General features: G+C 46.5%; 5 protein-coding genes across 5 annotated transcripts; 2 read left to right on the top strand and 3 right to left on the bottom strand.

The window, feature by feature from the left end:
• The first annotated feature begins 384 nt into the window (after positions 1-384).
• On the top strand, positions 385-4475 carry KVR01_007169 (uncharacterized protein). Its single transcript, XM_044784345.1, has one exon. The coding sequence runs from the start codon at positions 467-469 to the stop codon at positions 4046-4048; it is 3582 nt and encodes a 1193-aa protein (XP_044643422.1). The 5' UTR covers positions 385-466; the 3' UTR covers positions 4049-4475.
• A 1880-nt stretch (positions 4476-6355) lies between these two features.
• KVR01_007415 (uncharacterized protein) lies at positions 6356-7978 on the bottom strand (the record flags this gene model as incomplete). Its single annotated transcript, XM_044788152.1, has 1 exon — positions 6356-7978. The coding sequence occupies one exon, from the start codon at positions 7976-7978 to the stop codon at positions 6356-6358; it is 1623 nt and encodes a 540-aa protein (XP_044643668.1).
• A 720-nt stretch (positions 7979-8698) lies between these two features.
• KVR01_007256 (uncharacterized protein) lies at positions 8699-9381 on the top strand (the record flags this gene model as incomplete). The annotated part of the gene is made up of 2 exons (XM_044791773.1): positions 8699-8759; positions 9020-9381. 2 exons carry the CDS (start codon positions 8699-8701, stop codon positions 9379-9381), a joined length of 423 nt encoding a protein of 140 aa, XP_044643509.1.
• Positions 9382-12231: 2850 nt separating this feature from the next.
• On the bottom strand, positions 12232-13627 carry KVR01_007453 (uncharacterized protein; the record flags this gene model as incomplete). Its single annotated transcript, XM_044794900.1, has 2 exons — positions 12232-13435; positions 13491-13627. 2 exons carry the CDS (start codon positions 13625-13627, stop codon positions 12232-12234), a joined length of 1341 nt encoding a protein of 446 aa, XP_044643706.1.
• Positions 13628-20092: 6465 nt separating this feature from the next.
• Positions 20093-21361, bottom strand: KVR01_007493 (uncharacterized protein; the record flags this gene model as incomplete). The annotated part of the gene is made up of 2 exons (XM_044793818.1): positions 20093-21260; positions 21324-21361. 2 exons carry the CDS (start codon positions 21359-21361, stop codon positions 20093-20095), a joined length of 1206 nt encoding a protein of 401 aa, XP_044643746.1.
• Positions 21362-22195: the final 834 nt, after the last annotated feature.

The raw sequence follows: 22195 nt of genomic DNA, 5'->3' as shown, positions 1-22195 counted from the left end.
AGATTCTACGCGTCTATTCGTTACCCCTTTCTTCGCCTGTACGTCGGGCAAATTGCATTCCAAGGTTGGGACAGCTCAAAAGTAAAATCTTTATTAATGCCGCGTCAATGTGACCTCAGCTTCCACCAAGAGCAGCTAAGCCAATGCAACCCGCAAACCCACCTGCCACCTGCACGCACCCCTGCGCGCACCTGTGCAGTCAAACTTGCCGGGACCCTTTCGGGCCTCCCACGCGTATGTATTTTTCCGAAGAAACGGACTGCGGATTATGAATGCGGTCCGCATGGATCTATTTCGCATTGGTGGGAATAGGCCGGGTTTATTAAACACGTAGCTAAAAGATTTACCTCTGACCTCCTTGCTTCGTGATTCCTCCCAGTCTGCCATACTTCTCCCATCACCAACGACCCTGATTCTCCAGCACCAAGGTCAACCACATAAGCTCCGGCGCAACACCAGCTGCACAATGTCGCTCGAAAGGCTACCGACAGAAGTGCTACACACAATATGTCAGGATGTCGGCCTCTTGGGATCGTCCGAGCTCGTTAATCTCGCCAGAGCCAGCCGCCGATTGCACGCCATCTCCAACCCGGTCCTCTACGCGACAGACCTGCAGGAGTCAGGTGGAGTCAAGTCCATGTGCTTCGGCCTCGTGTCGAGACAGAATGGTGTTATCAAGCTGTGCCTAGCTGCTGGAATCAAACCAGACCTCCGCGTCGAGTCACGCCACGACCTCGGGTCCATGTTCAATTCCAAAGTCCAGAAACGCGATGCGCTGGGCTTTTCCTTGTGGTCCCGCGATCATCTTGGAATTGGGAGAAATGGTCAAAGATCTCCCGGACCTGCCAGCTGCCCGTCGGCAGAGCGGTATGACGACCCTAATCAGGATATGAATAAGCCTTTCCTGTCTTTCACGGCATTCTTCTGGACTCCTTTGCACGTTGCTGCCCTCCTTAACGACGTTGAGCTGCTGGCTCTGCTACTCGACCATGGCGCCAACCCAAACTCTGCCGGCCGAGGTGTCTGCCCATGCTACTACCAGGGCCTCCGACACACCTTTGGCCGTTCGCTCCCGCCCGTGGATCGAGACCCAATTTTTGAAATGCTGGAAAGAAGGGTGGTGACGAGATGGTCTGCCCTGCATGTTGCAGTATGCGAAGGAAACCTCGACTGTGCCGAGTATCTGATCAGCCGGTTTGGCCTGCCCCACGCCATCGAATCGGACGACGCCGTCATGGCGGAGGCAGATCAGTTCTTCCGGGCAGAACCAGTACTCTCCGGACTGGTGAACTACGACCCTGATGCCATCAACCACGTGGCGTTGAGGTTCGACCCTTCGCCGCCACTGCATACGGCTGTGAACAAGCCCACGAGCCTGGGCGACCTTGAGAAGCTGTATGCCATGCTCCAACGGGCTGGCTGCCTCGACGTCGATGCACTGGACGCTTTTGGCGACACGCCTCTTGCTGTAGCGGCATTTGCCGGACAGAGCGACACTGCTGGCATTTGGCTTCGCGACCGGGGAGCAGACGTGAACTTCGCACTCCTTGGCTCGGATGGCGTTCGCTATTCCATACTGAACGCGCTGTGCAAGTCTGGGCAGCACCGCGACGCCACGCTGCTCATGGACCTGGGTGTCGATGTCAACAGGGACTCGGAGCTCAGACGAGGGCTGAGGTACGAGTCACCCTTGCATCTATGCTGCGGTTGGCTTTTTTCCGGGGGCGAGTGGCCCGTGGAGGAGATATCTCGAAAGCAACGAGAAGCAGTCACGCTCCTCAAGCGACTGGTGCACGCGGGTGCCGAGATGGATGCAAGAGACGAAGATGGCATGACTCCGCTCATGTCAGCTGCGGCACTCCACTTCTCTGCTGCTGTCGGTGGGTTGCTCGAAGGCAAGCCCGACATCGGAGCCGAGGACGACGACGGCGACTCTGCGCTCCACCATGCCGTCGCTAACGGCGTGGACTGTTCCCCAGGGGAAGAGCTGAACTCAGCATTGGCCACTATCCAGCTCTTGCTGGATCACGGCGCGGATCCCAACCAGCTGCGTGCAGACATGAACGAAAGGCCTTTGTTCCAGGGCTCTTACTCAATAACGGAAGGCACACCCGGAGACAATCCTAGGACTTACAAAAGTGACCGGTTTCGCGGTGGGAAAATAAGCCCCATGGCTTCGATTGCTGCGCTCTTGATTAGCCGAGGAGCGGATCCAAACATCTATCTGGATCATCCCAGGGATGATGCAGACACCCTGGCGGAACAGGTTTTCGACGTGCAGGGACACTCGCTTGCTGTTACGGCCTTCTACGAAGGGGAATTTGACACCTTGGATTCGTTAGTCGCATGCGGAACTCTCGTAACATGTCAGGACTACCTGCTCATGATGCGGTCCCTGTTCGACCCGCAAATCCGATCAAAGGGGAGCAAATCGAGCGCCGTGCAGGCTTTGTTCCGAATACTCAACGGCCCCTCCATGCGACTCGAACCACAAGAGAAGAAGAGCATCATGGACGCCTGGACAGAGCTGCTCATCCTCTCAGTAGGCCAACGACCGGGCCTCGTACGCGTCCTCGCCCCGCACTTCTCCATCACCTCCAAGCTCGCACCCGGTGGCAAGACGGCCCTGCACGTCCTGGCGCAGTGGGAGCGGAAGAGCGGCGAACGGCCAGCGAGGTTCCAGCACCGGGTCGACAGAACGATGGCCGCCTTGATGCGTTGCGGCGCCGCCCGTCAGATAAACCAACCAGATGACAATGGCCGGACGCCGTTGCACGTCGCCGGGGGCTGGAGGAACCTCGCCGTCGCAAGGGCCCTCATCCGGGCCGGCGCGTCACTCCACCTCGAAACCAAGCGGCAGGATGGCATCACCGTCGACTCTCCCCTGCGGACGGCCATCAAGGGATATTCGGAAGCGAGCTGGTTCAAGATGGCCAACGGGATGCTCGATGCCTACCACTCCAAGTGGGGCAGAAAGGAAGGTGGCCTCTGTGGAAGTGCTGGCTTGATGAAGGACCTGATATTGCACTTCAGAGACCACCCGTTCGACGACCAGGCCCGCATGGCGGGAAGGACAAAAACCCTCATGGTCAAGCTGTTTGACTTGGGGGTGGATGTCAACGAGCCCGACGAGGACGGAAACACCCCGCTGCATCTGCTCGTCCAGCTGCTGTATCCGCTGGCCAAAGACGCAGAGGGCATCGAGACCTCTGAAATGTCCAAGCGTGCCAGGGACAACTCCGTGGATCCCCCCGGGCCGGACGGCTACGACCCGGAGGGCGTTTTCTGCATGCCCAACGAGTCGTATATGCACATGCGCGGTGTCAACTCCGGATACCCCAGCGACAGCGACTTTGAAGAAGCCAGCAGCGAAGAGGACCAACAGACCACCGACGATGAAGCCTCCAACGACGACGACGAGCACAGCTCCCAACACGGGTCCCCTCTAGCTGCTAATGAGCACGGCCCCAGTGAGGACGACGACCGCTCCGACGATGACCAAGGCAGCGATGACGATGGGCAGCAAGATAATGCAGACGACGACGGCAGCCTCTATGGCGATTTTTTCGAGGGAAACTCGCTCCGCGTGATGGCGAGAAAGGACTACGACGGGGAGCGGCCCCAATACAGGCCGAGCGGGCTGGCCAAGCGCGGCCGCGGCCGCAAGCTGGACAGGGCCGACGCCTGGATCCTGTCGTTCTACATCCTGCTGTGCGAGTCCAAGTGCGACGGCTTGAAGGTCAAGAACAACGCCGGCAAGACGCCCCTCGACCTCATCCACGGGCTCAAGGGCCTCCCTGTCCCCAGGTCGTTCGAGTTCCGCCGGGTCATCAAGGCGCTCGCCAAACTCGACGCTGAGGATCCGCTGGGCTCTGCGGTCCTGAACAGGCTGAATGGCGCTTCGGCCCTCCCGAAGAAGGACAACCCCTTTTTCTTTGTCTATAATCGCAGTGGGTGTTACCTGGTTGTCCCCCGCCAGGGAGGGAAGCGTGGGGGCAAACGTCGAGGTCCCGCATGGGATAAGTGGACCTGGGTGCCTTTCTGGTAGTGAGGCTGTGTCTGTTTGCTTCTGCAAGACGAGGATATGTCTGAGAAATGATGGGGCTTTCTTTTCGTTTGCTGGGTCATATAAACGGCTTCTGATGTTATGGCGGATCATAACAATTATAATCACGACCTACTAGGTTGATTTGAGAAAGACATATTGTGTAGTTTCAATGACCGGAAGACTCACCTACCCGTCTCACTATCAGCAACAGTTTGAGAGCACTTGCCGCAGTCAGCAGGAGATTTCTACATTGATTCTGGAAATTGGTTAATAATAAACGTACCCAGATCTAAAAAGAGCTGGAGTGAGCCCGCCGTGGGCGCGAAGCAAGGAGCCAAGTCGCAGGGAGGTACAGGCACAGGCGTAGGAGACACCCAAGTCACCAAGTTTAGCAAGATAGAGTTGCCAGAAAAGACACCAACTTTGGAACATAATCTTCATTGCCAGTTGTTTTTTGTTGTTGTTTTTTCTGAAAAGAATGGCGAGAACGTTTCAACTTAACCAAAAAAAGAATACTCTGCGGCCTCCCCCCTGAAGAAGCTTCGACTCGAGCGTGAAGAAAAGCACGCTGCAATGTGCGAGTGTACAGTGTAGACGGGTGTTGTATTAGGCTAGGTTCTATGGACATATTCGAGGCTGTCGGAGCTCCCTATCTAAGACTACGACTACCCCGAATCGCAACTGCCACGACCACACGGAGACCTCGTAGCCCCCCTCCCCCTCGGAGCGTCTTTTGATGGCCTCGCTCGAGCGAGCGCCCCGGCGAAAGCCAGCACAGCCGGCGACGGCACGGGTGCGCGGTCGACGGCGCCGCGGGAACGCGCGACCGCCAGCGTCCAGCAGGCACAGACATAACCCACCCGGCCTTCTTCCTCCCGTGCTTCTCGTCCTCCTTGTCATTGCCCTGACCCTCCGTGTCCCTATTCTTGTGCCTCGGGGGCGCCGGTCCGGACGAGGTAGCCACAGCGACACCAGATGAAGCCCACTGGGGTGATGAAAGCGGGCACGAGGCCCCGGCCAACCTCGGCATCGGCGGGCAGGCGGGACAGCTGTTGCGCAGCTGCTTCCTTCCCCTCATCCCTCCCGCCGTCTGGTTGTTAGTCCGCCCATGGCCGCGACGGCATCTTGGCCCGGGCTTCGGCCGCGAACGCGTCTACTGCCTCAACCACTCGTGCCGAGGTGCTGATGCATCAAATGCGGCGGCGACGGCGCGGTTCGAGCTCAGGAAGGCCGGCACGGTGGAGTTGGCGGTGTGTGCTTGTGCTTGTACCGGTGCTGGTACTGCTACTGGTGTTGCTGCTGCTGTTGCTATCGCGCCCGAGGCCGTCCTCGCAAATCCCATGTCTTCTGGGCCTCTAATCTGGTGGAAATCCCCCAGAGCCCTCTGCGCTGCCAGAGCCCTCGTTGTGTTGTTGGTGATAGTGGTGGTGACGGTGGTGGGTGGTTGTTGCTTTGGAACTGTCAAGATGAAGAACTCGAAGCACCCGCAATAACTGTGTCTGAGACTACCAATAATAGGTCAACCCGTCTTCAGCAACTCGGCTGGGGAGAAGCTCTCGGAGCGGAGAATTTCGACAACGGGCAGGGTGGCGTAGAAAACCATGAGAGGAAAAACACGCACAAGGAGAGGGCGGTAGGCAGGCGATCGTACTGGATGTTCTTCTTGTTGTTTGTGCATATGACAACGTAGTCGGTACTCCGCGTCGACAGAAAAGAGAGTCTCAGGAGGTCCTGAGAAGAGGGAGGTTTGCGGGCCGCGAGCGACGCGTCGAGGAGGTGGTGGTGAACAAACAAAACACAGCAGAGGGGGCCTCTGCTCCTTCCTCGAGCTGAGATCTGCAGCTCCTACCAGAGGATGTCGACCAGGTAGAGGAGGTGCCCTGAGGAAGCCCGACTCCTAGCGCACCACGGTACCCAAAACAGCGAGCCCAGAAGGCACGACCACCTGCAGCCACTCCTCACACTCAATCAGAAACGACAAAGAAACCATATCACCGATGAACTAGTCTTCCCATGAAGGAGGGGAACATGGTGTAGTAGCGTACCTGGTCTTCTAAACTCAAATCCTGACCCGGAAGAATCATCGGCTGTTGTCTCCAAGGAGTACATGACAGGATCAGACCGAACTCAAAGTGAAAAGAGACTTAAGAATGGTCCATGAATTGGAATCAATCGGCATACCTAGTCAGTTTTCCCATATCCCGGAGATGACAAACAGATTGCCCTGACATATTTGTTCCATGCCACCCTGCCTAGGTAGTCGTGCCACTCCACGTCACCTTCCTCCACGCGACAATGGCAATGTAGCTACGGACAGTCTCCAGGCCGGCACTCTCTATGAAAGCCGTGATCGCGGAGGATTCCAGCATAATTCAGGACCCCGGGCCCTCTGTAATAATTACGACAGCCAGCCGTGCGGCACCAAAATACATTGAGCCCGTCTTCATCCTCCGTGATGTCATATGACTCTGGGTTAAGGGCGTTGTACCACTGCGACGTAATCCTACCGTTAAAGTGCGTAAGAAAGTCTCTGATATAATCAACCTTGAGACAGTCCTTACTAGAGTGACAAGGCCTGACATCCACGACGCTTTCTCCCACGCCCCGGTTGAAAGGCATCTTCTCGACACGGCACTGGTGGCGCTTCTGGTCTGCCGCACACGTGTGCGGCGGAGGTCGCTTGATCTTGAAGAGGCGCATCATCTTGGCTGTAGTCGACTCGGGCGCTTCCGGCGGCGGCGGCGTGTCCAGGCGTTTGTCGGGGTCCATGATGCAGTGAGTTGGTCCTAGCAACCAAGGACCGCGCTCCCACTCCCACCGCACGTTCTCACTCCCATCAAAATGGACACAGCGGCAGTCGTTTGGGTCGAAACAGCGGAGGGCAGGCGTTTCCTTGTCTTTAGCCGAGCACGGGACGATATATTTCCCAGCATTTCTATAGGTCTCCTCTAGCCTTGGACGTAGTGTGCTTATTTGCCCGTCGTATGGTACGTGAGCCGTCCAGGCCAGATGGAAACAGCCGGGATGCTCAACATACGCCGCGATCCCAGGCCGATAGTAACTAATGCAAAGTCTCCTTTGAGATCCACAGGTATGACTCGAGTTGAGAAACACTCCCCCTTGGTCATTTGCGCAGAGCAACAGGTGGCTCTTGTGTCTACAGGGAACAGTCTGCCGTGTAGAAACCTCTTGCTGCCATGGCCGTCTGCTGCGGGGTAGGCATTCCGATACGAGGCCAGAGAGATGAGAGAGAGTAATGGCACCTTCGTCATGCTCACAAACACGCATAAAGCCTTGGTGAGCAATGCAATACCGGAGCCGGGACGGTATGAGGCGCATTTTGGCTGAGAATAGGCAGGCGGGGTGATCTGCACCACACTTGGAGCAGTGGATGTAATTCTCGGTCAGCCCGGCGAGTCTCTGCTTCCACCGGGACGACCTCCGGGCCGCCTGGCAGCCACTACAGTACTCATCCCGGTCGATAAGGTCCAGGAAAGCGGGCCGGGGTGACGACTCGGGTGCCCCGAAACTCGGCCAATTCAGAGGTCCCGTCTCGGATAGTTGTTTGTGGGGCCCTCGCAGTGGGCTCATAACCTCGCGCACGCAGAGGGGCGGAAATCGACGTGCCACCCGCCTAAAGCAATCAACACTGCTGTTATCCAGCATACTAATGATGTTGATGAGGGCACTATCTGGCAATGAGTGGAGCGGGCTCAGATTCTCGTTATGCCACATGGCTGCCACGAGCCGGTCCATACCTTTTGGTGGTGACGGGCAGAGGGCCGTCGGCTGGCGTCGAGACGAAGGGCCTGGCGAGGGAGGGTACAGTTCGTCATATGAGGGTGGTGCTCTCCCTGACGCCTGCTGTGCTGAAAGTACAGCTCGCCTCGGCGCGGGCAGTACGGGTGTGCCATGAGCGCCGTTGGCCATGATTGAATGCGTGGGTCAGTCGATATCGACGGTTTGTCCTCTGAGGATGTTGTGTGAGATGGAATTTGTAGTTTTGGGGTCGATGGTGTGGTCTGGAAGCTAGATTTTGAAGCGAGTAAAATTAATGAAGGGATTTGACGGCCATTAAATACCCCTAGAGCCCTAGGGCAGAGAATCAAACGCATTTAATCGATTTCCACCAAGTAACATCCCAAGCGTCAACACTACCTAGGTACTTTAGTAGTTAGATAAAGTCACGCGGCACATAAGCTAGCATACTTCAAAGACGAGCGAACTCTACTAAGCACTCTAGTAGTCAACTAGAGAGTAGGGGCTTCTCCCGCCTCTATAGAAGGTACTTAGGTAGGCACTACTGCGACCAGCCTATTTCTACAAAACTGTAGACGCGTCGCGCCCTCGAACCTCTTTCTCTTTCTTGTAAAGCCGCAAAGCACTGACTAAAAGTCTAAATCGAAAGCAAAGCGAGAAGAAGAACAACAAGAAGAAAAAGAAGTACAATCACCTCCCTACCCAGCAACCTCTCCTCCTCCTCCTCCCAGTAGGTGTATTCCGTCTTCGCATACTTCTTCTCCCATCACAGCCTCCTGAGGTCGTCTAGGACATACTGCTTGGCGCTGCCTTCACACTTCACATCCTCCATCTTGTTGTTCTTTCATTAAAGCTAACACGCTGAATCACCTGGGCAGAAACAATGCAACGATGAACATTATACATCTTCTGTTCCTGGTGTTGACCTTCGTCGCGGCCGCATGGCGTGACTGTGAGTTGGGTCCCTTTCTCTGTCAACCCGTGACATGCTACTCTACAAAAACCTTCTTCCCTCCTACATCTCACTTCCTATCCTCCTACCATCCAAACTCTCGCTCCTTACTACCCTGCCTGCTACCTCCTCAAGCTATCTCTTACATTCCTAAATATTACTCTTTTACTTGAGTAAGGTGTCTTCGTCATCCCAACTTCTCACCTACCCTACTATCTCTCCTACTACTATTCTCAATATGCTAACCTTTTTCCTCGTAGGGGCAAACACCCCCGCCGCCGCCGCCGACATCACCACCATCACCATCCCCGCTGGCACAATGACCATCACCGCGGCCACCATCACCATGACTGCGGCCACCCTCACTATCACCGTCCCCAGTCGCGCCTGGCCGCCCGCCCGGTCCTACTCCTGTCCCGCCTGCCCTGCCCCGCCTGCCAGCCTGCCAACCGACGAGTTCCAGGGCCGTGTGCCCGCGTTGGAGGCGCTGGCCACGTCGTCCAGCTTGGACTGGGCACTGATCCTGGTGACTGCCTTCATCACTCTAGTAGCCATTTTGTTTACTGCTTGGCTGCTGTGGGGGCTGTACATCCGGGACGTGCCCGCCATGGTGGAAGGATAAGGATAAGAAGCAGGATAAGGACAAGCATAAGCATAGGGTATAAGAGGATAAGAAAGATAAGAGGAAGAAGTTTATGAAAATCTTGATGGTGACTCTCCACTCACCGCTCATTCGAGTCGTGTCCAGGAAGGCCGAAGTACTTTATGTCTTTTTGCTTCCTGTGATGCTACTGCCTGATGGCACTCGCTGTTGATCAATAACCTACAATAAGGAGGGCATTTAGCTTTAACTATATTATATTTTTAATTTAACTATTTGTGTCGGTTGGCTTAGCTTATGTGTAAGAAGAGGTTAGTTGAAGTAGTGTGAATTGGTATTGATTAGAGGTCTACCTGGCTGGGCGGTGAAGCGCTTAGTTGGGTTGGTTAGACCTACTGACTAAACCTAATCCATATGTAGGTATAGGCCCACTATTCCTTACTTATAGTAGCTAATCCACTACAGCCTACTATTCCTATATTAACAACTTTTTAGTCTTCTAAAATTAAGTTCCTTCCTTCCTTTTAGCTAATTAGAGAGCTCCATTTATTAATAAAGCAGGTTCCAACCAAATCACTAAATCGCTTAAAATTACCACTAAACGTATAATTACAATTTATTTAATTTAAGCACCTAAAAACGCTCTAAATCAATATTTTTATAAATCACCTAAATTATTTAAATTTGAATTACTTTAATAGGTAAAATTAAGTTTAAATTATTAATTAATTACTTATTAAGCTATCTGTTAGGTGGTTACTAACTATTAATATCTAGCTAGTTAGCCCTTCTAGTAGTTTCTTCTTCTTTTAGTAAATATATTCATTATTTACTTTATTAGTCCTTTATCTTACTTAAAGGTCTTATCTTCTATTTAATTAGCTATATAGGTAGTTATAGTAGCTCCTCTTTATTTAAGTAGGGTATTTAAATAAAGTTAAATAGGGCCTTAAGTATTAGCTTAATATTAGTGTAAATGTTGTTTAAGTAGAGGTTATTATAAAGGTCTTTAAGAAGTTCTAACTTAATTCACTTAAGGTATTTTTTAGTTTAGTTTTTAAAGGTCTTATAGAAGCGCTAAAAGTACTTATTAGGGTAGTTGTTTAGGAGTGAGTTATTAATAAGGTTGCTAGTAAACTACTAGACTTTATTATTATTAGACTTAATAGCTGTATATTCCTCCTTATAGGTATTATTAATATACTTCTTTATCTTATTCTTTAACTTAAACTTCTTCTAGTTAAGGTAGTATAGGTAGGAGCACTATTAACGTATACCTATAGTAGCTGTAAACGATTTTATCTTTAAAGGACTTAGGATTGTGGTAGCTATAATATTAGAGTGTTTCTGCTAGTGGTTGTGAGAGAGAGAGAGAGAGAGAGAGAAGTTGAAAGAGTGGGTGAAGGTTGCTTACTTAGTTGATTACTTGGGTAATGTAAGAGGTAGGCTAATAAACGCATTAACTAATAGGCAGCTAAATAGGTTAGCTAGTAGGCAGCCAGTTTAAGGGTCTAATAAATAGGCTTAAATTATTGGTTATAAGAAAGTTATTGTAAGAGAGTTGTAAAACTTATTTAGTGAAGGGGTCCTACTTAGTGGTTAATTTGTGCCTAGGTAGCCTAGATGATTTGCCTTCTTTAAGTTATGATAATAATAGTAGTATTACTAATTTATCTTCTTTAAACTATAATAGTAAAGTAGCTTTACTAATTTATCCTTTTAAAGGACTTAACATTTAAGTAGTTTAAATGATTTTTATATCTAACTATTAGAAGTTAGTTAGTAATTAATTAATATTAGTTGGCTTAGCTTATATGTAAGAAGAGGTTAGTTAAAGTAGTGTAAATTAGTGTTGGTTAAAGGTCTACCTAGCTAGATAGTAAAGCGCTTAGTTAGGTTAGTTAGATTTACTGACTAAGCCTAGTCTATATATAGGTATAGGCCTATTATTCCTTACTTATAGTAGTTAATCCACTATAGCTTATTATTCCTATAATTTATCTATTTATTATTTTTTTTAACTTTTAAATTAGTTATTAACTTATATTTTAAGTATAAAGTTAATAATTATTTAATATATATTTTTAATTTATTTATATAAAAGTTATTAATTTTTTTATAAAACTTTTTTATAATATTTTTATATATTATATAAAAGTTATTATATTTTTATATATAATATTTATTTAATTTTTAAAAACTTTACTTTTTTATAAAAGTTATATAAAAAAGTTTTTTTAAATAAGTTTATTATTATAATATTATTATATTATATTCCTTTCTTATTATTATTAATATTATATTTCTTTAAATATTAGATTTTAAATATTTATTACTATATAAAGATACTATAAATATTTTATATATATAGGGATTAAAAACGAAACTACTAAGGAGAGTATTTAAGATATAGTAAAAAGTATGTGACATTAACGTGATTATTGTTGACCGATGCCGAATATTTCCAGCTATTGAAGCAACATAAAAATTCACTGGTGCACAGTGTCGAGCCGCAGGGCGTTGGAGGCGGAGGCGATGGTCAGGGCGTGAGATGTTCGTAGGAGTACAATCGAATATGGTCAGGGTTCTAGGCCGTTCGTTTCTGGGACTCGCTATCTTTATCCTGTGCACATTTTCTGCATACCTAGGTATTGACAATATCATACATCGTGTCCGCATGTGCCCAAGTGTCTCTCGCTCGGATCTACCGTCCAAGATATGTCACTGCGCCCAATGAGACCTCTACTTGTGAACATAGTCGAGTTGACTGGAGACTTGGGGATCAGCTGCTCCCCCTTCACTGCCAATATGGAAAGGACGTGAGCGGCAGCCTAGTTCAATGTCAGCGGTTACTCATGTCTGCACTGCGTTTCAGACCGAGCCTACCTTGGCGTTGATAGTCAGTGTGGTCGGATTCGGGTTCTCGATCGTATCACACTCTTGGTGGTAGCAGGGGTCTTGCTCAACACCCGTTCCAGTGTGGAGTCCACCAACGGGCTTGCCGATATTCATGAAGGACTGGTAGTCGCTACCACCTGTGAATCGCGCGGATGTAACGTTGATGCCCTTCTTTGTATAGTCATCCACAAAGATTCGTTCGATGACGTCGGAACCTGGCGGCCCGGTGAGATTGTGAGTGCTCCCATCACCGTCGAAAACAGCGAAATAACCGCGAGACACCATGTCGAAGTTGAGGTAGGTCAGGATGTTGTTGGCGGCGGTGGCGTTCAGATTCTGGGTGTAGTACTTGGACCCAAGAAGGCCATTCTCCTCGGCTCCCCACCATGCGAAGCGGACCTTGTTCTTGACCTTGAACTTCTCGAGCGCAGTCTTGAGCTCCATGATCAAAGCCGTTCCGGAGCCATCGTCGTTGATTCCGGCACCAGCTTGCACGCTGTCGAGATGGGCGCCAAGCATGATGACGTTGGTCGGGTCGCCCTCCTTGGTCTCGGTGAACACGTTCTGCGTGATCCTCGTTTCGATGGTCTGCGTGTGTTGAAAATAGGCGTCTACCGATTCCCCGGCATCAATTCGTGCCTTCAACGCCTCGCCGTCAACCTTGTTGATGTACCCTGCAGGCACAAATTCAGGGCCTGGGTTTTGAAGGGTTACCCCTGTGACCTTGGTGGTCAGGTCGCTGTACGCAATGACAGCAGCCGCCCCTGCGGCGGCGGCGGGCTTGATGCGCCCGGCAACGGTTGTGCCATCCGGGCAAGCCCCCCGTTGGACGAGGACAATCTTGTCCTGGACATCGAGATCCGCGTACGCTTCATTCGTGCAGCCCTCTGGCCCATTGACGCCCAGCACCAGAGGCGCTGTCAGTCCTTCTGCAGATGTCGAAGGAGAGTAGGTGGGGCCAACCACCCAGTATGACTGATCGTCGACCGTGAATGAGATGGACTTGACTTGGAACCAGAGGGCGGGGAAATCCTGGACGTAAGTAACAAAGTTCGTCGAGTCTTGCGTCCGGGAGAGAATGTAGTCAACCGAGGCTTTGTAGCCTGGGAATCCGAAGGCCCGATTTCCACCGTTTTCTTTGGCAATTTCGTCAAGCTTCACGAGGTTGTCCATAAGACTGTAGAAGGTTAGACGTGCTTTGCAGTCTTACGTCGAAGACTTTGAAAACTTACCCCTCAGTGGTGATCAAATCTTGATATGGCTTTGACTTCACGAAGGGGCGGTAGTTATCGCCATTTGTCGTTCTTGGGACCCCTGCAGCGAGCGCATGTGTAGCTCCGAAGAGCGACAAGACCGCGTGAAGCTTCATCGTGATACCGATTCTGCGCCAGACCAGAGAACACACACCTAGGTAATCATACTCCAATTGAAGCGGAAGCCACGGAGCTGGAGCCACCAAATACCCGGGGCATGGCCATTTATTTAAAGCACGACTCGCTGGATACTAGTACAGCTCGGTCCTCACAGCTACTCATAGCGCGGCTCTTACCTTGAACCGGCAGCCGCTCAGTTGACTTATCGGCAATGATTTTGCCAAGTTCTCGATCATGTCGTGCTCTCTCTTCATCCGGAAGGTCAGTAAGACGCCGAGACTTGCGGGGATCTTGGCGTCCATTCTCGCCCTTGAAGGCCTGCTTCTAGGCTTCGCGCCCCCGCCATTCCGAATGACTAGTGCGTTTATCTGGCTGATTGATTTGCGGGGACTGTCGGTAAGGCTTCTTATTAACAACTATATGTGGATGTGTCGTATTACTCATAAGCGAGTAACTTAGTTGTCAACACGTTCACATACACTTGTAGAGCAATAAGTGCTTGATCCCTTAATCCATTGCAAAACGCTCGACTGCCTATTATTGGACAAAATTAATATCTTCGGTGCTGAAAGAAATCATTTTTCTAATCATCAATGTACCACATATCTCTTAATTCAGACCTCCTGATCAATTGAATGATACAAAATCCAGAATCAGGTCAGTTGGCCACTAAGAATTTCGCCTTAGCCACACAAAGTGCGCAGGACCTTTTCCGAAGACCATTACATCTTCTCCTTCTTCTTAAGCACCCTAGCAAGCCAACATATGAAGGTGGCGGGCAACACATTAAAAATGATATATGCCTAGAGAAGGCCAAATCCCTTCACTTACTATTCCAGCTGGCGTTTGGTCTCGAAAGAAAGCTATTCGCATCCGAGTTTGCAATAGGACAGATGGAACAAAGAGAGTCAATACTTGGAGAGAGGAGGAGGTTTCTGCCAAACTTACCTAGGCATCGACCAATTCGGCCTCGCATCCTGAGCACGACCTGCCTTTTCAGGTTTCCAGGCAGGGTCTAATGTATGTGCCAAACTCGTGAGGCGAATGTCACCAGAATCAGGCCATCACACATCAATACAGACAAACATCTAGTATCTAGACTGATTCTAAAGAGTAACAATAATCCTCTCACTCAACGATAAAACAAATGAACCCTGTCTTTACTAGTCAGGATTGCCAGATGTAAGAATATTGCTTTATTTTAATATCTTTTATTCTAGGTATCCGGTTTCGCTTCTATTCCGCATACGTCTAAGGACATGAATAGCACCCTCATAAAGTACTAAATGCATAAGACCCTACCTAGGTAATGCTTTTACTATAGGACCATTAGGATAATATCCATTGAAGAAGTAGATGTGAGGTGGTTGTGTTATATAGCGTTCCAGCTACTTGTGCAAGACCAGCGATTTCTAGCGGAAAGTCTAACTCTCTTTCTACTTTTCGTACATCTATATATTGTCTGACCTATATCAGATGTCTTTCAGGGATCGAGGGCCTCGAATAATACTTATCTGTAGTGCCGAGGTCCCAGCTACGGACTCACATCACTGAAAGCTGCTTAATACCATTCCGTGTCACTTTAAGATTACCATGCAATCATGCGCTCACCAACGAACGCGTGGTGGGCAAGTAAATCCCTCCAGCGATGGGTTGGGCGCCAAGTCAACCCTGCTTTGGCACATCACAGGGCATGACGTCGTATTGTAGGGCTCTGAACGTTCATCTGGGCACGCACGGCATTTCTTCTATGGCATCGAGCTCTAGCAATGTTGTCCGCTCCAAAGCACCGAGGGAGACGAGTCACATCGGGACCATAAATGAATATATATGAATAAGTTTCTCCAAAAAATTAAATTTTTCCAAAAATTGAATTTCTCCAAAAATGCAATCTGTCTTGCGTCACGCTTAATTCACTATGGGTTCTTCTCAACAGCATCATTTGGAATTATTTGGTCGAGTTTTAACACCATTAGTTGAAGTCTTAATTCCTTGTTAGCTACACTCAATAAGGCAGTTGATAGATACTTACCGACGATGTGTTGGAAGAGGATGTAGGGGCAGGGGGAGGGGGAGGGGGAGATGGGCCCGAGTTTGCTTGCTTCGACATGGCTTGTGTTGTTTTGTCTGCAATAATAGGAAAGAGGTATCACCAGAGATACGAAGCACCCTGGAGTCTTTGACACGAAGTGAGAAATGATGATGCTTTTGGAAGTTTGCTACATTGACCACCAGGACATACGGATGAAAGAAGGAGGAAAGGGATTTATATTCATCAACAGGCTCACTGTTCTCGTCATCTCCAAAGAACGAACACATTCCCGGACCCTGCCATGATCGACGACTGTTGACTGTTGGCAGTGAGTTGTTAGCAGTGCTTTATTAGCAGTGCTTTGTTTGCTTGGTCATCGGTACGTACCTAGGTTGGCATCTCCATGTAGGTGCTTCTACAGAGCGTTGGCAGGCACCTCAAGCAACGATTCTACGTACACAGCTTATCTGTGACCTCTTACACGCGCTCAAAGAAAATCAACTAACATGTCTTCGATACATCTGTATCCATCCCGTCACAGGCACTATATTTAGGCGGTAGGTCCTAAGGCGTCCTGGTTGAATGGTGAACAAAGGATGAATCAGGTGAGAACTCGATGGACAATAGTTGCCTTCGAAGGGTTCAGCTCATAATGGCTCACGTGTGGGAGCCTTGGATCGAGGTTTGTGGTGCGGCATTCTGCCTCGCGGGGCCCTCTGACATTCTCTTCCAAGGTTCTTCTTTAGCGGCACAGAGTCACATGCCAGGCCCCGCACTGCGGGTTGGAGCCATCCTTCTCCATCATTCGTACTGCCACCAACTCACAGATGCTGCTTTGAAGAGAAGTAGCTTTGCGTTCTGAGTGGGCATTTTACGCGGCAAGTTGACCTCGCCGCAGGCCAACTAAAGACCAACATGGCCTCGACCGTGGTAAAGTGCCTGCCTAGAAACTGGAGATGAAGGGTGGACACCAAGATCAGGCAGGCTGCCTGCAGCACAACGCCCAACACCCGCATAGTTTCCGGCCAGCAACAGTCAATAACCGGGCTGGCAGCTAGCTATAAATAGCATTAGTCCCCAACCTCACGACCTTTCAGAGGCCCCTTCCTGGCCTGCAACACAATCCCCAGTTTTCGCCAACACTCGATTATATCTCGAGCTGCTCAACCTGTACCTGCGTGTGCGCCGCGGTAATATCAAAGACAAGATGGGCCTCTTGTCATCCAAGCGAGTAACTGTGCCGCTTAGCGACCTAGCCGCCGCAACTACACCGGATACAATCCCAACGTGTTCAAAAGAAGAGCAAGATGCCTGGCAGTGCATCATAACGGCTCTTGAGAGGAGTATTTCCGAGAAGGAGACGGATACTTCTTATAGACGAAATGCAGAAGCGTGTTTGGACTGGGTCAAAACATATGGTTATCCGATTCCAGGGTACGTAATCTGGGCTTTCGACGGCGTTGTCAGATGTCAGACGAAAGACGAGGCTGCTGTTTCTTGCAAAGCTATACCTGATTACTTTGATCGCCGCCACGAGTGCGTAAGAGTTGTGAGTAGTTCTTTTCGAAGAGAGATTAACTAAGTTTGTGTGCTAATTTTTGAACTCAAAGGGAGCTCCTGCACACATGGGCGGAGGTTGTCTGGAAATAGGACTTTCTCGCGCGGCGTGCGATCAGTCCCAAAGGCCCTGGCATGAAGCTTCCGGATAGCTACAGTCATCTCGTAACCCATGGTGGTCGCATATGCAGTCCTACCGGCAGTGGTCTGTGGTGTTTGAATGCGGATAGCATGCGTTCTGTTCCCCTTCGTTTCCTTTCTTTCTACTTATTAGACCTAGACTATTATAGTTTATATAGTGTACTTTGTTGCAAAGCTACTTTAGGCCCAGCTGTAATCTAATACATTTTGACCCTCCTACACCTTGTGCTGACGGGAAGGAGGAGTAGCCAGCTAACTAACATAAGAGCCGTGGGCAGCCCGAGAGCGAAGGCCGCGGTGAATAAGGGTACTAACAAACTAGAAAGAGGGGCAATCCTAAGGGAGGGGCGTCTTAATAATAGTAGAGGTTAAATTGCCGCTAAATAGGTTATAATAAAACTTAAATAAAAAGGTTAAATAGTTACTTTTATATATAAAGTTTTATATTTATTCTATATAGTTTTACTTCTATTTTATATATATTTAAAGATATATATAATACTTTTATATAATAGTAAGTATTTTAAACTTAGTGTTTAAATAGAATATAATATTAATAATAATAATAATAATATAATAAATATTTATAACTTTAGTTTTATAATATATAAATAAAGTTAAAAGTATTATTTTAATAATAATATTAATATTATATAAAAGTTATATAGTAAGATTAAGTTTAAAAATAGTTTTTATATAAATAAATTATATTAAAAAAGCTTAGTTAAAAATTATCCCTTTAAATATATATATATATATATTAATAAAACCTTTATTAAATAAGTATTATAACTTTTATTTAAATATATAGTTATTAACTTTAAAAACTTAAAATAAAGAAGTAATTTATAATATATTACCTTTAAAACTTTTATAATAAAGTATTAAAACTCTTAAAGAAAGTTTTAAAAATAATTTATAAAAGATAAAGAAAGAGTATAATAAGTTTATCCTTCTTTAAGTTTATATTTTTATTATTAATAATTATTAACTTTTTAATAGTAAGGAAAAGTATAATATATATATTTAAGAATATATATAATATTATTATAGACTATTTATATTTTTAGTTTTACTATTAAGCTAGAAGTAAATAGTTAGAGTTTTAAAGGGATAAGATATAATATATCTTTTAAAGATTAATTTAATTAAGTTTACTATATATAACTTTTTATAATAACTTTATAATTATTTATAATACTATTTATTATTAGAAGATACCTTTTTATATTAATATATTAAGCTATATTTAATTAGTTTAAGTTGGCGCTATTAGCTTATTAAAACTTAAAGCTATTATAGACTATAAACTAGTCTTAATGCCGTTAAGTACTATATATAAGGTTACTATATAACTTAAGTATAAATATAAGTTAGCTAAAATAGGTAAAAATAAAGCTACTATTCCCTTAAGGGTTCTAGCTTTACTTTATAAGTAAATATCTATCTATTAACTTCACTATATTATAAGTAAACACTTATTTATTAACTCTATAAGTAAAACTACTTAAAAGTAGTTATTTAACCTATTATACTTTAAACTAAAAGATAATTAAATAAGGTAACTATATTTTATTACTATATATAGTATTTAAGTTTATAGTTTTAATAGATTATAAATAGAAAAGAAAATAGCTATTAATAATTAGATTTATAATTATATAAAGGTAGACTTTTATTTTAAAGAAAAGTTGTTATTATTTAAGATAGTTAATATATTTTTAAAGAAATTAAGGGATTATAAGTTTAATTTAAAGTAAATTAAAATTTATAAGAATCTTAAACTTAAGCTTAAAGGTTTTAATTTAAATTTAACTTATTTAAAGAGGAAAATATTAAATAGATTTAAGGAAAGGTTTAAATAAGGTTAGATTAAGTTATAGTATAATAAAATAGTTAAATTAAAATTAGTTAAAAATTATAATTATAGATTTTTAGCTTTATATTTAAAAGGGTATAATATTATTATATTATTATTATTTTTATAATAGTTTTATTAATATTATTATTAAAATAATATCCTTTAATTTTATTATTATATTTTAAAGTTAAGATTATAAGTATTTATTATATTTTAATTTTTATAAAATAACTTAAAATTATATAATAGTTTCTTAAGATTTATCTTTAATAATCAAATAATAAATATAATTTTATAAATAATATTTTAATTTAATATTTATTTTTAATTAATATTTTTATTATTTTTAAATAAAACCTTTAAAGTTTATATTAAATAATAAATTATTATAATTTAAAAGAAATTTTCAAAATTTAATTTACTATATTTTACTCTTAGATTAAGTTATTAAAATATAAAGCTTTCTTACTTTTACTTTATTTAATATAATAAGGAGTTAATTTAATGTAAAATAAAAGAATAATAATAATTAGAGCTTTCTCTATTACTATATAATCTAATAAAATATTTCTTAAATAGAGATTAATTAAGATCTAAATTTTATATATAGGTTAATTAATTATTATATCTCTATATATACTATCTATATTTAAAGAGTTGTAGTGTTAAGGAAGGAGTAGCTCCTACTTCTACCTAGCTCCACTTCACCCCTAGAACAACTCCTCACCACGCTTATTCCTCAACCAAACGAAGCCTTTAGGTACACATATTTTTATAAGGTATTTATTATTCTTTTGTTTTTACCTGGCTCTCCGGACGAGGTGCCATCAAGGCTGCCCTTGTAACTAAAATTTCGTTGCCTGACCGCATCTACACTCTCTTACATTCCAGCTTGGCCTGACTGGGGTCGTTCATCCTCAACATGAGCTGGTAATTAACATCATTCGCGCACCTCTTAGCCCGCTGCTCGCCCTGCTCCAAAGTCTCCCCAGCCCCCAATTTTGGGCGTATGCGGCAATCTTTGAGGACACATGCCAGAGCAGCAACTGCCTCAACCTCAGCAAACTTCTTTCCAACACATCCCTGTGGGCCATCGGACCAGGGGGAGAATGAACCCCTTTTGGGGACGAAGAGCTCTTCGCACGCAGGTTCCGCATCAGGCTCCCGTCGACATATCCAGCGTGAAGGACTCCACGCATGTGGATCACCCCCAGGCCAATACCTTGGATCAGTTTGGGCACTGTGAAGTAAGAGAATGGTTTCAGTACCCTGCGGAATGGCAAGAACTCGATCACCAACTCGAATAGGCTGTGTCCTGTCAGTAGCAACCTTTGGTAATCCGGTGATAGGCCCATACAGCCTCATGGTCTCAAGAAACACAGCCCGGCATCGCTTTAGCTTGAGAAACAAATCGTAGGTCCAAGATTCGACAGGTTTGTTCTCGGTGACTGTAATTATCTCCTCAGATAACCACTCCTGTACGTCGGGGTGTCCAGCTAGGAGTGTCATGGCGAAGGAGAGCGCAATAGCCGTTGTGTCGTATCCAGCAAAGGTCATTACGAACAGATTTCCCATAATCTCTTCATTTGACAGTGTTCCTTTCTTAGCCTTGGGCATGTCCCATAGATCGGCTTGTAGGGTTTCCAGGTGGTCTCGCACGAGTTGAGTTACGAGACCACCTGACCCTGGCTCGCCCCTTTCCATTGCCAGCCTCTCTTTCCTCACCATCTTTGTCATGTGATCTTTGAGCGAGACAGCGGCTTTGCCGATCCGAGCAAGACCCTTGGGCATCAAAGATCCGGTAAGGATGTGATATGGAATGAGCATGAGGTGGATGGCGTGCTTGTGTACGACAAACAAAGCGTCCCGGTAGCTCTGAGTAGCTGAATCGAGCGCGTCGGATTCCCAGGAGGGGTTGAAGTCGTAGGACTCATGAAACGCTGCTGATGCGAGAACGTTGAGAGTCAATGTTTCCATGTCTCTCTGTATATCTGGGATTGATGCATCGGTTGTGGACGTCCAATGGCGAGTCATTGCACTTGGACAGTGTTAGTTGAAAGCTCCGAGCATCTTGAGATCGCACAGAACAAAGAGGACGCACTGTGCATGACGGACGGACTCATTCCATACGAAGTCCATGATTGTATTATTGAAAGGCGCTGACACTGCGTTTCGATGTCGAGGCCAGTCTGGTATCTTCGTCGTGAAGACATTTGGGCCATAAACAGCCAGCATCTCTGTATTCTGGTGAGCACGGCAGAATTGTGACAGCGTCCGTTCATGTCTGGTGAACACTCACGGTACATTTCAACAGGTCGGAAGAAGTCTCTCCAACGAGAACAGATATCATGAATCGCGTCTGCGTCGGCCACGTATAGGTGTATTCCACTAGGTGAGACAGTGGCCCAGACAGATTCGAAGCGTGACGCAGGGTTGCTTTTCTCGAGGAAGTGCCAATTACGGTGTGAGAATCGCACGAAGTCCGGGTAGGAGCCCCATGGAATTGGCAAATAGGCTAGCAGTGTCCATAGTAACGGTTGGGAAAAGACCCATATGTAATTGTTTACGTCAAAGGGAATGCGGATAGCGTGTATACCCAGAGCTCGAGCCTTGCGAACGTTGGATTCGAGGCAGATCAAGCTCCAAATTGAATAAGCCACGGCGGCGTACAGGAAAAATGAAAGGATCATGATTGGGGGCACGAAGGGGTGAACAGTGGTTGTGGTGGAAAATAGGACTGTGTTACGTCTTCGAGCGAGTTGCCTTCTGCTTGTGCTAAGGTGAACAGATATTAAGTGCCTAAATAGCCACCAGGAAGAAGGAGGGGGGGGTTGGTAATTCGTCGTCAACAGCGGGTGACCTGGGTACACACTTACCTACCGCAGCTAAATTCCTGTTTGTTTTGATTGCCCATGGGTGAACTAAAAAGGCGGGGCGAGTTAAAGTGGACCAAGCACCCCAGGTGCCGTTGGT

Source organism: Diaporthe batatas (genome assembly GCF_019321695.1).
Source record: "Diaporthe batatas strain CRI 302-4 chromosome Unknown Contig00008, whole genome shotgun sequence".
NCBI lineage: Eukaryota > Fungi > Ascomycota > Sordariomycetes > Diaporthales > Diaporthaceae > Diaporthe > Diaporthe batatas.
Note: the sequence above shows the minus strand (reverse complement) of the source record. Positions and strands in the feature narration are given on the sequence as shown.